The sequence below is a fragment of the Gracilinanus agilis genome, chromosome 1 (assembly GCF_016433145.1).
Source record: "Gracilinanus agilis isolate LMUSP501 chromosome 1, AgileGrace, whole genome shotgun sequence".
NCBI classification, from domain to species: Eukaryota; Metazoa; Chordata; class Mammalia; order Didelphimorphia; family Didelphidae; genus Gracilinanus; species Gracilinanus agilis.
In genome coordinates, this window is record NC_058130.1 from 264398240 (window position 1) to 264413711 (window position 15472).

Sequence of the window (15472 nt, forward strand, 5' to 3'; positions counted from 1 at the left end):
TAAATATTGTTGAGTTGGTTTTTTTTAGCCACTGTAGGATACTGCTTCCTAGAGTAAGAAATATAATTTACAACTCATTAGGACATAAAAATATTTATATCTTATGTGCCAGATGCCAATAAAGTTTATGTCATGATGATTCAGATAAACCTTCCAAAATTTCTCTTTTTAATGACGCAAATAGTCGTTTCTTTTCAGAATCATCATGATGCTGCAATGAACTGAAACTTTTTAGTCTCACAACAGAAATTACTTAAGAAAATTACTTTAACCCTTTAAGTGTCAGGTTCTTCATTTTTTGTCAAGTCATATCACTAGTTACAGAATAATGACCCTATTACCTAGTTGCTAACCTCTAAAAGAATTTTGATCACTTAGAAAAGAATCATGTTAATCTAAGATTTTACACCATTATTATCATCATCAATTTATCAACAAGCATTAAGTGCTTACTATGTGTCAAGTATTATCCTGGGTGTTGGTGTTCCCAAAAGATGAAACAAGTCTGATGGAGGTGACAACATGCATAAAAATATATTAATTAATATAAAGAATAAATACAAATAAATAGGACTTCATCTTCATAATAAATTATTTTAGTAGGAAGAACCACAGTTTTTATCACTAACATAATTGGTTGCTTCACTTCCACTGTGAGAAAATGTTTATAGAGCACTTACAATATGTGGAGATTCTTTGTGAGTCTTTTTTGATGCGTCCAAAGAAACAGAGCACAGTCTGAGACTTTAAGGAGCTTCTTGTGGTCTATTTTTGAAGTGACAGTGTTTTTTTCTTTATGTGTCACTGAATAATTAATTCATTTACTCTTTTTTTTAAGCCTTGGAAAGAATATAATTTTTGTCTTTTCTAGCCCAAGAGGCTGGGCTAGAAGTGGTGGGAATGATAATTTAATAATCCATATTCTTGGTAATCTCTTAACTGTTGATGTCATTTATACTTTCTTCTTTTTTTTCTCTCATAGCCTCAAGCAGCCTGCCATCCCAGCATATTCAGAATTGTTGATGAAATTTTTAGGCAAGTATCATTTAATGGTTTTTGGACAGTTAATCTAAGGCATTCAGTTTTAAAACTAAATTTAAATGACAGTCAAAAATAACTTTAGAGTACTGACAATTAGAGTTTAAGTCACTTGCAGATTTTTCCATGCTAGCTTTTTTCCTTTATTGAGAAAAACATCATTATCCAGGGAAGATATAGGAAATAATCAAATTCAGACAGCTCATTTGAATTTAGTGCTGTAAACTTAAGGTTTATGTAAGATATCTGTCTTATTTGTTTGTTTTTGTGTGTGTGTGTGATTCTATTGATAATGTTAAAACAATGTTGGATTAATTCACTCTGGGAATTTTTTAACTCAGAATAATGGGAAGCAGCAATGTGTTCAGTTCACCACATGAGGGCCAACCATTCATTAGGAGCTGATTTAGACTCTTAAGAGAAGCTTTTAGACCATAATTGTGCTGATTTTGTTACAGCATGCTTCTGAAAGGAAAACAAGCCATGTGTTATAACCTTAAAATTCATGAGCCGTATTTCTTCAAAATATCTTGCCATTGGGAAAATTAGTTTTAGTTGTCTTAGCTCTTTGAAAAATGAATTAGGTCTCCCTGTATAAATTACAGAGATAAGGTGATCACTGGCGTGGCTGGGTTATTACTGGCTATTTGTAGGAAGCCCTTAACATGACATTTTGAAACTGAATTGAAGATAGGAGCTTCCAATCATCTTTGGACATTTATAGACAATCCTTTGTGGATGGGCTGGTTTTCTAGGATAAAATTAAGAAGTGAAATGTTGCTTCTAAAATTGTTCTGTCCCCCCAACAAAGCAACTGTTACATCTGATGGTAATAAGACCCTGTTTATAAAGAATAGATATTCTAAATGGGAAGTTTTAAATAAGATAAGGAAAAAACTTTTTGAATATGATTGAGAATCAGATTGATGTTTTAGATAAAAGCATATAGAAATAATAATAATAAAATAATGCTTTTCTTAATTAAAGATAAACATTTTTGATTATATATGTTTATGGAGGGGATTTTGTGGTCTTTTTTTAAAAGAGGAGTTGTATCAGACAGGGGGGAAAACCCATAGCAATTCTAGACCTGTTTGCTTCTCCTAGATCTTTTATTTGCTTGTCTGTAGGTCACTTTGGCTATTTGGATTTTGTTTCTCAGTTTACAAAGTTAAGAAGATTTACAGTTGCTTGTTTTTTTATCATTGTTAATTGAATGAAGGCTCCTGAAAAACACGTAATGAAGCTTAGCCTGAATTACAGAAAAGCACAGAAATAAAATTTTTGCTTAACAGAATGTTTAGACAGTTTTTAGGAAATGTGATAAATTGAGGGAACTCAAGGCTATAGCATAAAAAGACTATTTTCACTATTTTTTCCTCATTCTAATGAATGCCAGTGTGACTTACATTTGTTAATATTATTAATATTCATGTTGATTAATATTATTATTGCTAATGTTATTAATTTTATTTTATTAATAATGAAAATGATCATAATTTGATATTACAATGTTTAGGATTGTACTACTGGAAACCAATGGAATGTCTGAAGTATTGACTATTATACAAGTGTTTACCCAGTGCTTTGTTCAAGCCTTCCAGAAAGATAACAAACAGGTTTGTCATATTTTATTATTTTCTTAATTATCACAAAAGTCTTATTTTTTGTGACACTGGTGTACTGAATTATCTGAGAATAAACTGTTAAATGAATGCAGTCAGTTAAAGCAAAGCCATTTTAATGAAGATGCTTTTTGTCAGTCCCTTACCTTCATAGCTAGAGATACTTCTCCAAAATTGTGGCAGAGCAGTGAGTTATATAAGCATTCACTTAAACAGAGGATGTGGTGTCCTACCATTTCTGCTGTCTGCTGATCTGGAACGTGTTCCTGAAAGTTCCATTTGAACTCCCCTTCTCCAATATTAGGCATTCTTTGATCTACCTGGGAAGTGTTATGTGAGAATGTATCACCTATATTAGAAACAGCTACTGGAAATTCTCAATTACTTTGTTTGTAATTATTCCCTGTGCATTTAAATAGAGACGTCAAGCCCAAATGAGAGATGGATGTCTAGAGCAGGAGGCGATGCAGTATAATAGTGACAATGAATAAGTTTCAATTAGGCCCTGAGCCCCCTCACATCAACTTCAGAGAAGAGGTGACCCAGAAGTAATAGAGGCCAAAAAGCATGAATCCCTTTCAGGGAGAATTACACAGAGAAGTGACCAAAAAACAGGTACACAAGGAAGACAACCATAAAAAGCAACACCATTTCCTATTTAATCTATAATTTCTTTTCACTTCTGGGTGCCTAATTGGCCTTTCTTTTATGTATAACACTCATTTTGATGTGTACAGAAACGTAGATGCAGGTACATACAGAGTATCCCAAAAACCGTGGTTCTGTTTCATGTTTTAAAAACTGAAATGGGTAGAGTGATAGGTGAAATCTGCCTCTGTTTTTCTAGTATCTCTGTGGAGCAGTTCTTTAATATGACTATTGATCACTTGGATTTTAGCTTTTGGAAACTGTTAATATCCTTTTATCATTTGTTTATTAGGGAAAGACCATCATCTTCATATATTTGAATTAGTTCATTATATATTACTACATAATATTTATTCAAGCCCAGAGGTAGGAATCTTTTGAACTTCCCTTAATTTGTGCCAGGCAAGGAAAAGTAAAAAGAGGTTAGTTACAGCAATATAAATATGATAAAATAAGCAGAGGTTCTGAGCTCAGAGAGGGAGAGTGAGTGTGCCAAAGTCAGAAGCATTGATTAGTAAAATTACCTCTAACCAAACTACAAATAGGTCAGTTACCAAAAAAGAGTGATGAAAGATGCAATAATTTTTGTATTTGAGTTTGGCTTGAAAGAAGAAGGGAAAAGGAGAAGAGAGTATTTGTTTCTGTAAATACAAACTGTAAATTTCTAACACAGCTTTTTTTTTTAAAGAAAGAGAGCCATATAGCAGGATCTGGTGGAAAAAAAAACAAATTTAGCAACTATAGCTAAGAGGAGGAATGAGGTTATGTTGTTCAGTCGTGTTCAACTCTTTCTGACCCCTTTTAGGATTTTCTTAGCAAAGATACTGGAGTAGTTTGCCATTTCCTTCTCTAGCTCATTTTTCTGATGAGGGAACTGAGGCAAACAGGGCTTGTCTTGGATCACAAAGCTAATGAGGCCAGATTTGAACTCAGGAGGATGAGTCTTCCTGACTCCAAACCCAGCATTCTATCCATTTCCCAGAAGGGGATTAATTCAATCATAAAATAGAAACTGGTGGAAGAATGGATTAATCAACCTTAAGTGCCTGCTATATATATCAGGAACCATGTTTTGTTTTGTTTTTCCAAAAAGGGAAAAAACTTCTGGTCTAGATGAATTCATAAGTGAATTCTATTAAACTTTTAAATAACAAGTAGCTTGTATACTACCTTATCTTAAACACAAAAATAAAGAATGTCTTCTTTGCAACAAGTATAGATAAAGCACAAAAAGAAAACAAATCATCAATACTACTGCTAAACAGTGGGAGGGGAGGGAATGTTGTCCAGACATGTGATTTTATTAGTATGGGGAATTCTTGGTAGAGAAGGTCTCCAAAGATACAATCAGTATACTGTTGTGTCAGTAAGTGTACCTCATAGTAGAATTTACAATCTTAAAAAAATAACCTGTACACTGAGATTTGTGTGACTGGCCCATAGTCTTATGGCTAATATGTATTTTAGGTACCTGAAAATGGATTTTTTAGATTCCAAAGGTGGATCTTTATCCACTATTCAGTGCTTATTCTCATCAATAATAGTGAGGTAAAAATGCTAACAAATATTAATGGCTTACATTTATGTAGCACTTTATAGTTTGCAAAGTATTTTACATACGTTATCTCACTTGATCCTCACAACTCTGTGAGGTAGGTAGGAAACTATTGTACCCATTTTACAGATAAAAAAACAAGTTCGAAAGTGACTTTTCTACTAGGGTCACATAGCTAGTAACACTTAGAGGGAGGTTTCAAACCCAGGTCTCTTTGATTCCAAACCAGTTTTCTATTTTGGTTTTGTTTTAAAACGGGGCCACGGGCAGTCCTTCTTCTAATTGACACAGGAATTTTCGCCTGCTTCATTTCCAGCTTGGGCTATCTCACTCCATGTTAGGCAGCTGTCTGGCCCCTAACCTCAGGGACTTACCGTAATAGGTTTATCTCATTGAATTTCATAACTCCTAAGTTCAACAAATTCTCCAGCCTCAATGAGTAGTTAGGATTATAGGTGTGTACCCCAACACTCAGCTTTTGTATTTTAACACATTATTGTGTAACAAGGAATTTTCTATATGATCAAAAGATATAAAGATATAAACCCAAAGAAAATATAACTTATAATTGACAATGCAAACTTTTCCAATAAGATTGGAGTAAAGCAAGAATATTTACTTCCTCCACTATTATTTGTTGATGTGGCACTAGAAAATGCTAGCTATAGCAATAAGTAAAGAAAGAATAAGAATTAACAAAGACACTAATTTATATCTGTTTACACAGTGTGTTGCTGATAGAGAACTGATCTAGAGAGTCCTTATCCCTAACCCTTTCCTTAGAAAATGAATGAAAATATTAGTAAATAAATACATTGTTAATAATACAAAATTAATCCATAGAAATCATCCTCATTACAAAAGATGAGAAATTCCATTTAACAAACAAAAAGTATTATACAAGTAACAAAAAAAAAGTGCCTACCAGAATTGTTTTGAGACTAAAATGAGATACTATTTGTAAAGTGTTTTACAGACCTTAAAGCTCTCTATAAAGGATAGCTATTATTATTACTCTTGTATAGCTGGAAATCCACCTAAAAAAAGTCATACCATAAAAATTAGAAACGAACAGGGTTTTTTTTTCCCCACAATTACGAACAAAAATTGGTGACCAGATATAGAAGCGGTAATACAATATTTTAGGTCACCTTGATAAGTTAAATTTTTTTTAATTTGCACAAATAAATTTAGTATGACAAGAATCAGAAGACATAGAGATTATACAAAATCTTTACATTAAATATGTCTGATTGTAGTCTGATATCAAACTGGTTTTCCAGAAGAATTGGTTCTAATAGATTAAAAGCTAATCTCCATTAAATATTAGAGCAAAGTATGTGAGTAAATACTTTTAAATGCAATAAAAGTGATAAAGAACCACTTGAAAAATGGTCAGAACCACACAAGTGCAAATTAACACAATTGTGAGGTTCTTTTCACCTATTAAGCTAGCAAAATATGGAAAATCTTGTTGGATTGACTGGGATGATCAATATGCTAAACTTGCTACTGGTAAAGTTGAAAATTTGTTCCAAAAGTTTTGAAAAATAATTTAAAATTATGCAGTGATGTAATTAACTATTGGGACTACATTTCAAGAAAGTTATAAACAGTAAGAAAAGACCTACACATACACACACACATACAGATCTACATGTACAACATGTTCCTGATCAAATGGATCTCTGATCTCATCAATTGGGAAGTTCCTTCCAACAAGGCATCCATGCCTGCCCATCTTATTTGGCTCTTATTTATTCCTTCTTGTTTATTTCTTCCAATAAATTTGTCACCGGAGTTCTATACAAAGTGTTGAAGTGACCTTCACTTTTTCCTGACATTCTTAAGCTATCAGTGGAGTACTCTGACTTTTTATCTGTCATTCCTTTCCTACATCCTCAGCTTCAATATACATGACCACATATTTTCTTTCATTCTTATAATTCTTTGGTGACATCTTTTATTCTTGTTCTTAAGTTTGGCATTGATTATATGTTGTATCCTAGGCACAACAAACGATTCTTTTGCCCATCATGTGATATTAATTTTTAATCCCTTGAAGATTATTATATTCCACTGCCATAGTAGCATCAGTAGAATATTGGTATTAAAAATATAGACCTTTGCTTTTTTTCATGAAAAGTTGGGGGCTGTTAAAGCAACTTTGTAAATTCATGTAGGCAGTCCAAGCCATTCTCCCCCCTCCTCTTCCTTTCAATCTAATAGTCCAACTAACTGTCCATCTGTACTCTTTTCTTGCCTGTACTATTTGTGTGTGTACATGTACACATGCTCATGCTCTTTATAAGTTATCCATCTTATAATCTGGCCAACAGACATTCTTCATCTACTTATTCTTTCCTATGTGGAAAACTAAGCCAGATTCCTTTGAATTTTTGCAGATCTCTTCCAGGAGACTCTACCATGTTCTGGGTGTTGGCACAAACAGCACAATATCATCAGAAAACCAGCAAATATATAGGATTTTATCATCCACAATAAATACTTTATCCCCTGGGACTCTGCATTGCCCCTCTTCTATCACTTTGGTGAATACCTTTGGCAAGCATGCGGCTCTTTCTCTTATCCCTTATTTAGTATTTATGATCAGAAGGCTGTTAAACAGTTATATCAACTGTATCTTTCAAGGAATAGGAGATAGCTTGTAAAAAGATTCCACGGCAATATTTTATTCTACCTCATTAAATGCTTTTCAAGCACAATGGAATTTTGTATTTGCTATATCTTTTAGTTAATTGTGAAGTGGAATAGTGGGTCCATTGTTGGATATCATTTGTGAAAGGTTGCTTGTTCTTTACTAATTTTCTTATCGGATATCCCTTTCTTATAAAAATGATTCTCATAAAGTTTTTGTATAGACATGAAAGTAGTCATATAGGTTGATAGTAATTGATATTCTCTTGGTTGCCTTTATTTTTTTTAATTGGGTCTGAGGCTTTTTGCCCCATGTTTTTGGTATCTTCCCCCTCCTTCAACCACCTTAATTAAGTCATCTTTAGCACGGTTCTCCTTAACGTATACTTGGTTCATTCAGGCTACTTTCTCCATCTTTGTTTTTGTTGGTGCCATTTCTGCTTGTCCTATTTACCTGTCCAGGGCTATGGAATTAGGCATCAATGACATTTGGTGAGTGGGTGATATTGGTAGTGGTGAAGAAAGTAGGCTCCTTTTCCATAATGCTTTTCTCCTGTCAATGATGGCTAAGGGGGCTGGCCTGGAAACAGGACCAGAGTTCCAGAGGACACTACTGTTCCCAAGCCTCTTATGTTCAGAGTTCTGAACTGTGTCTATCTGGTTCTCAAAAGAGGTAGTAGATGAGATAGTATTGATGGGAATTTCCATAAATCTTCCATAGTTTCACCCAGCAGACTGAGCGCCTTCCTTAGATTTCTTGACACTGCTTGCATATCAATACCAACATATCCTTTCTATTAACTCTCCTAGTTTTCTCCATAAAGCAGCCTCTCTCATTTTCCAGTCATGCACATCTCTGATAACTCCTGTTATGCGGCTTCTCTTGCATTGTTTTTTTACTGTAATTTGTACAGCCTAACATGAAGCTTGCCTCTGCTTTTAACCCTTGAAGTTAAATCTTCAAAAACAAGTATTCTAGGACTCAGTCATATTATATCACTATAAAAATACAAGTATTCTAAAAGATAAGCGGCCCATTCTGATCCTGTTTAATTCTGGACACAGATCCTTGTGCATTTGCAGTGCCTATCCAAATTTTAGGATAGGAAATTAAGAACCAGCTCCTTAGTGGTTCATCCATATTCTGAACAATTGGTATTCATCAGGAAGTAGCTAGGCATTGCTGTGAATAGAGCACTAGGTCTGGACTTGGAAAGACCTAAGTTCAAATCTTGCCCCAACTACTCACTAACTGCCTCAGTTACTGTTCTGCAAAGTGGGGATAATAATAGTTCCTATTCCTTTGGTGGTTGTGAGGCTCATATAAGCTAATATTTGTAAAGTGCTTAACTACTGGCACAACGTTGGTGCTCAATACATACTTTCCTTCTCTTTCTCCTCCCTCCCTTCTACCTCCTCCTTTCACTTCTATCCTTCCTTCTTTCCTCTCATCCTTTTTCCCTCCCTCCACTTGATTTTTCCTGTAGGGATCATTATCAAATTCTTGAGTAATTTTAGATATCATTTAGGAGGTTCTGCAACATTCCATGTCTTGATGCCATCAGCACAATACCTTCCACAAACTGGACATCATCACAAGTGTTTCATTTCCCTAGTTTAAAACTCTGACATTCTTTTATCTTCTTATCATTCTATCTCTCTGTTTCAACCTTTCTAAAGTCATTCTTTATCTTCACGGATTTCTTTTGTCCCTTCACCATTCAGTACTTTCTCGGGGCATTAATATTCTGATTTTACTTCCCTCCCTTTTTAATCTTAACCTTATAAATCAGTTCAATTTTCTCTTGTCTTATAATCAAGCCCTTTACTTCCCTGTCCTGTCACTACTTATGCATTTGACAGACCTTGGCCATGAACTGCTTTGGTTGAAAACATTCAGCTCCTTCAGTCCTGCTCATGTTGCTGAACAGAGAAGAGGGAAACCACAATCCGGCTGATGGGCTATATTATAAATTTATGTTATCCATTTTTAAATGGACCCTCACTGAATCACAGCAATCTTTTAGTTCCTCCCTAATTGAAATTCTTTATGTCCCTCACCACAAAAGCTTTTCCAAACCTTGTTTCTCTCTCAGTTCTCCAATACTTCTTCCATCTTTCTCAGCCCATGACTTTGTCTCTTATTTATTAGGGAGATTGAGGCTATCTGATGTGAGCTTCCCCTCCTCCCTCTCTCTTTATCTCTCTCCTTTCCAATCCATCACCCATACTTCCACCAAAGTGATCCTCCTTTAAAGCAAACTTTATCCCAAACTGCAACAGTTTTCTATATCAAATACACAGTCATCTCTTTAGCTATTTAAATTTATATTTACTTATTTATTCACTCATTTATTTTTCTTTGTTTATGTTTATTCTTTCTGTGCTTGTTGTCTCCCCTATTAAAATGTAACTTCCTTGTAAGTAGGGATTGTTTCTGTAAAACTCGCACATGTAAGTGTGGTTTTTGGGTAAATCAAGGATAACTAAGCACTCCTCTTGGAAGGGGATTGGAAGCTGACCCCATGGAACTCTGAGAGAATTCCATTTGGGAGGGGCCAGCAGCAAGAGGAGTTTGGAGGAGAATTCTGAAGGTCCTCAGCTGTCACTTCACTCCTGACTGGATGAGGAGCTGGGGGGTTGGTGCTTCGGTTGGGAGGTTGAGATTTGGGGGTAGATCTTGAGTGAATTGGGTTCCTCTGTACTTTTATGAGTGACTTTTGGGAGATCACAAATACCAACAAAGAAGACATTGAACAGCAATTTTCCAGTTTGGCCAGAGAGCCTGAACTTTTGGAGGGTTCCCTTCCCTTGAACCAATTTATCCTGTTACCTCCCTCATATATTTAGTTTACAGATATTTGATAGGAGATTGTAGGGGGAAGAGAATGACCAAGCCTCTGAAGAAGTCCAGAGCTGCTATCCTTGGGAGAAGACATAGTTGATAGAGTAGTTTATCTTTTCCCTTTTTTCTTGATTCTCCTATACCAGTGATGGGCAAACTATTCCCCACGGACCAGATCCAGGGCGTAGTTTGCCCATCACTGCCTTAATCAATTCCCTAATCACTATGCCCTCACATCCAGATGTAGTGATTAGGGAATTGATTAAGGCAGTGATGGGCAAACTACGGCCTGGATCTGGTCCGTGGGGAATAGTTTGCCCATCACTGTCCTATACCGTTTCCCCTATACCCTGAAATTAAGTTACCCTTTAATAAACCCCTGTTAGTTTGATACTTAAAGTGTGGAGCATTGAGGGGGGTGGTGAACTGATCTTGTGGTAAAGTTTCTGTCGTTGTGTTTTGATTTTACATGTCTATGGATTCTTTTTTCTTTATGTATTGCAGATTTGAGGTTTGTCTTTGCTTTTTATTGTGATTTGCTTTGATTTATGTCTTTGCTTTTGCTTTTTCCCCATTATCATGTCTCTTGTACTCTCGTTCCATGTTTTTATATTTCTTAATATGTCTGTTTGTATATTGTTTTGATTTTCCTTTATTATCTTTGCTGTTTCTGTCCTATAAATGTCATTTTTTATACTTGGCAATTCTTTCTATAACTGCATTTTTCATCTAAGGTTTCTTTGCTTTTAGTCATTGTTCCACCATCCCCATCCACTATTTTAAAGTTCCAATTTTTGTCTAATTAGCTTTTTGTCCCTTCCTTGCCTTTGTACTCTTTCCCTATGATTTTGAGTGCTAACACAGAGTCCTGGCTTCATGCACTAGATTGTGTACCTGAATATCGTGGTCTTGTTCCTTGTGATATGTACCTCTCCATTGTACCCAAGTCTGGTGATTTGCTGTGTGTATTTCTTGCACCCCTACATTCATGATCGCAGCATCTATTGTTTTTCCTAGCATAAGAATTATTTTGATTGTATTTTGAATTGGAATAGCTATTAGAGTAAGTTTTCCTTTGATTATTAGTGCTATTTGGGTTTTTGAAATTAATTTGTTGTTTATGTCAACAATCTTTTACAAAATGGCTCCTTTTCTCACAAAGATAGCATTTTCCTATGTCAGTGTTCTATCTAGGTTAGTATTGTGATCTATGCATGTTCTTAGCTTGCAGGGCTGCTAAATTTTTTATTTCCTCAATCTCTTTTTGTTTAAGTATAGATTTTGCTTTTTTCAGTTGCTTCTGAAGGTCACTAATCATGTCGTCCTTTGATTTCTCACTCTGTTTATTCTCTACCATCCCCTGTGATCCTGACTGGATATAGTTTACTATTTTCCTCAATTCTTCCAAAGGCAATTCCCCCCACCCAGGACATTGAATCTAGAAGTAAGACTTGATGGGTAAACTACTTCCCTTGATGAATTGTCTGTGTATGTGTTGCAAGTTTTGCCCCCACCCCAAACCGGTGGACCCAAGAATGAGTTACCCAGCTTCAAGGACCCAGTCAAGAAAGGTATTGGGGTGTTCTCCAACTTTCTGCCTAAGTGCCTCAAACTGAGTCCAGACATTTGGTCTTTTAGCTAGTTTTGCCATTCCCCCCATTAAATCTTCCCTACAGCATTTCAAATAAGCATGGTTTTGTGGGTTAGACAACTCCATGTCATTATATACTTCTGGCCATAATGTCAAGTGATTATTTTCCCTGGTCTCCCTAATAAATTGTTGGGTTTGGGCTGGGCTAAATAATTCTTCCATAAGGATTTCAAGTCACGGTAAGACGGATCATAAATCTTGAGGGCACACCTAAACTCTTTTAAAGCATTGTTGGGGTTGTGAATTCCATTTGCACCAAATCTCTTTTTTAGGTTGTCTAGATCACTGCTGGTAAATGGGGTATGTGTTTTTAAATGGACAATCCCCTGGTCTTGCTTCAAAATCGCCTTGTCATGTAAAGGAAGGAGAGGAATGGTTGATTCTGCCCCTTTTACTGTGGTGTCTTTGCCTTCAGTATCATTGCCCTGCTTGTCTGTATTCTCTTTGTCATTAGTCTCCGTAATTATTAATATATTGTCCTGGCCATTTGTCTTTCCCCCCATTTTAGCTATTTCTTCCTTTATCATTTTAGCTAACTCAGCTTTTAGAGTTGCTAAAGTCACTTGTGTCCCAATAACTATTCCATCAGCTTTTTTAGCACCCAGTACATCTGCATAAATGAAGCAATAGCTGCCATAAATGATGGAGTAAGTGCTATCAGTTTTTCTATTTCCATCTTTAACTAGTTGTAAGAAACTATTAAATGAATGAAGTTTAATATGTAATTCAGTATAGTCTTTGTCCAGAGTCCATACATCATAGTTCCAAAAGATATAACATAACAGTTATATACATACATACATACATACATACATACATACATACATACAACACATAACATCTCAGTACCATAAATAAAGCTCTTCCCATTTCCCAAGCCATGTTTCAATATATCTGCTTCAATGTATCTGCTTAGCTAGGAAGGCTTTTTACTTTCTGTCCTTGTGAGGCTTCTATAACTAGAGAGAATCTAATCTAAAATGGCTGCATTCTGACTGCTTTTCTGAATTTGGTTCAATAAATGGCTTTTTAAAAATTATTAAATTAGGTTCTTTTCTTGGTTCTGGCTTGCCACATATGTATGGGTGAGCACTGATGGGGGGGGGGTGTCTAGACTTGATAGCTTTCAATGGGCCAGTATAACTAACATCTCACTCACACACACAGGAGACTTATGAGGGAATAATTCTCAAGGCAGTTCCCAAAATCTGGTAGGCTATAGTGGGGATGATGAGGGAAGGTGTTGGGGTTCAGTTGTGACCCTAATGGATGGGATCCCACCCTCAGAGCCAGCCCTGTTGTGACAAGCCTCTCCCCAACTTCTAAGTCCCAGTAGCTTTACTCCTCAAGATGGACTTTGGAACTAGTCTTCTCCTCAGCCACAAGATCAGTTCACCTCCCCCATCAATGTAACTGCTCCAGACTTTAAGTATCAAACTAACAGGGGTTTATTAAAGGGTAACTTAATTTCGGGGTACAGGGGAAATGATATAGGAGAATCAAGGAAAAAGGGAAAGGATGAACTACTCTATCAACTATGTCTTCTCCCTAGGATAACAGCTCTGGACTTCTTCAGAAGCTTGGTCACTCTTCCCCCTACAATCTCCTATTAAATATCTGTAAACTAAATATATGAGGGAGGTAACAGGATAAATTGGTTCAGGCAGGATCAGGGAAAGGAACCCTCCAGAAGTTCAGGCTCTCTGGCCAATTCACTCAGGGTCCACCCCAAAATCTCAACCTCCCAACCGAAGCACCAACCCCCCAGCTCCTCATCCAGTCAGGAGTGAAGTGACAGCTGAGGATCTTCAGAATTCTCCTCCAAACTCCTCTTGCTGCTGGCCCTTCCCAAATGGAATTCTCTCAGAGTTCCATGGGGTCAGCTTCCAATCCCCTTCCAAGAGGAGTGCTTAGTTATCCTTGATTTACCCAAAATCCACACTTACACACAGGGTTTGAAATATAATCTATGTTTAATAAATGTGTGTTGATTCATTAATCTATAGGATCATTTCCCATGATGATGGCAGAATCTATTGGCAAACAAGCATGCATTATCTTACACTGTCTTATAATTGATGAAAACATTTATCTGTGTTATATCTTTTAATAAATTTTATATAATTTTGACATATACATGTTGGAAAGAAGCTTTTAAGGGAACATTTTGCTCTGTTACATCAAATGATTTTGTATAGTCACAAACAGTGGGACCTTGTTTTATCTTTATCTTTTTGTCATTTGTGTAACTATAAGTATGTGGTCACTGGGTATCATTTGTAAAAGCTGATACCAGACTTGGGGCAAAAAGGCTTACCATGAACAAGCAGGGATCTAGCAGTGCCTGAACCAGATCCTCACAATTATATAGGAGCCAAATTGGCCCTCTGCTGTCTTCCCGTCCAGAAATTCTTCCTGTCTTCCCCTCACACTCTTAGTATTCAAAGTATTTATGATTTCATAAAATTAAAATCCTTATCTAAAAACATTAAGTATACATCCTAACTACAGAAGGCAGAGAGCTGTGGGAGTAAAAGGTTATTGCTTTTGAATCAGCTGTGATAGATCACACCCAACACATGGAGTGGGATGAGGCCACTTGCCTCAGCTGTTCCTAAGCACACCCTGCCCTGAATGTATTTGCTAGGTTTTGGGGTTCAGATTTCTCTAAGGCCACATCTGCCCCTGACAGTCTGTCTTTGTTCACCATGTTCCATTAATTTCCTGCTTCTATTCTCTATCTAACTCCTAGCTTATTATTTCAGGTAAGAGGATAGACATACCTTAAATCCATCATACTATTTTTATATCAGATTGCCAGTTTTGGCCATTCCCCTAGGTTTTTATTGACATTCTCTATATGTTGAAAGGAGAATGATTTGCCAAATTTCTAGCTTAAATTTATATGATCACAATTTATGTCATAGTAACTAACATTTACATACCATGTAAAGTTTTGCCATTATTATTTTTTAACTCAAACTTTCCATCTCAAAATAAATACTTGTATTGGTTCAAAGGCAGAAGAGCAATAAAGGCTAGTCAGTGGGGTGACTTGCCCAGGGTCACACAACTAAGAAGTGTCTGAGACCATATTTGAACCCAAGATCTCCCATCTCTATACGTCAATTCACTAAGCCACCTACCTGCCCCAAGTTTTACCATTATTATTATTATTAATAATATTCCAAGTACATGGTCAATCTTTACGTATGTGTCATGTGCTGCTGAAAAGAAGGGATATTCATATATATATATAAATACATAATAATATATAAAATATTCCTTTTTAAAATATACCTTATATTATTATATAATTTTATGCTATATTATTATTATATATTTATATAATATTAATGTATATTATATAAATAAAATATTCAAAGATTGACCATGTACTAGCACATAAAAACATGGCAAACAACTGTAGGAAAGCAGAAATAATAAGTGCA

General features: G+C 35.7%; 1 protein-coding gene across 1 annotated transcript in view; it reads left to right on the forward strand.

Annotated features, from left to right (window-relative positions):
* The window catches only part of FANCC (FA complementation group C), a 167218-nt gene that overhangs the window by 123113 nt on the left and 28633 nt on the right, over window positions 1-15472 (forward strand). Inside the window, exons 8-9 of the mRNA XM_044661369.1 lie at window positions 983-1035; window positions 2558-2657. Coding sequence (XP_044517304.1) covers window positions 983-1035; window positions 2558-2657 — 153 coding nt within the window. The remainder of the gene's footprint in view (window positions 1-982; window positions 1036-2557; window positions 2658-15472) is intronic.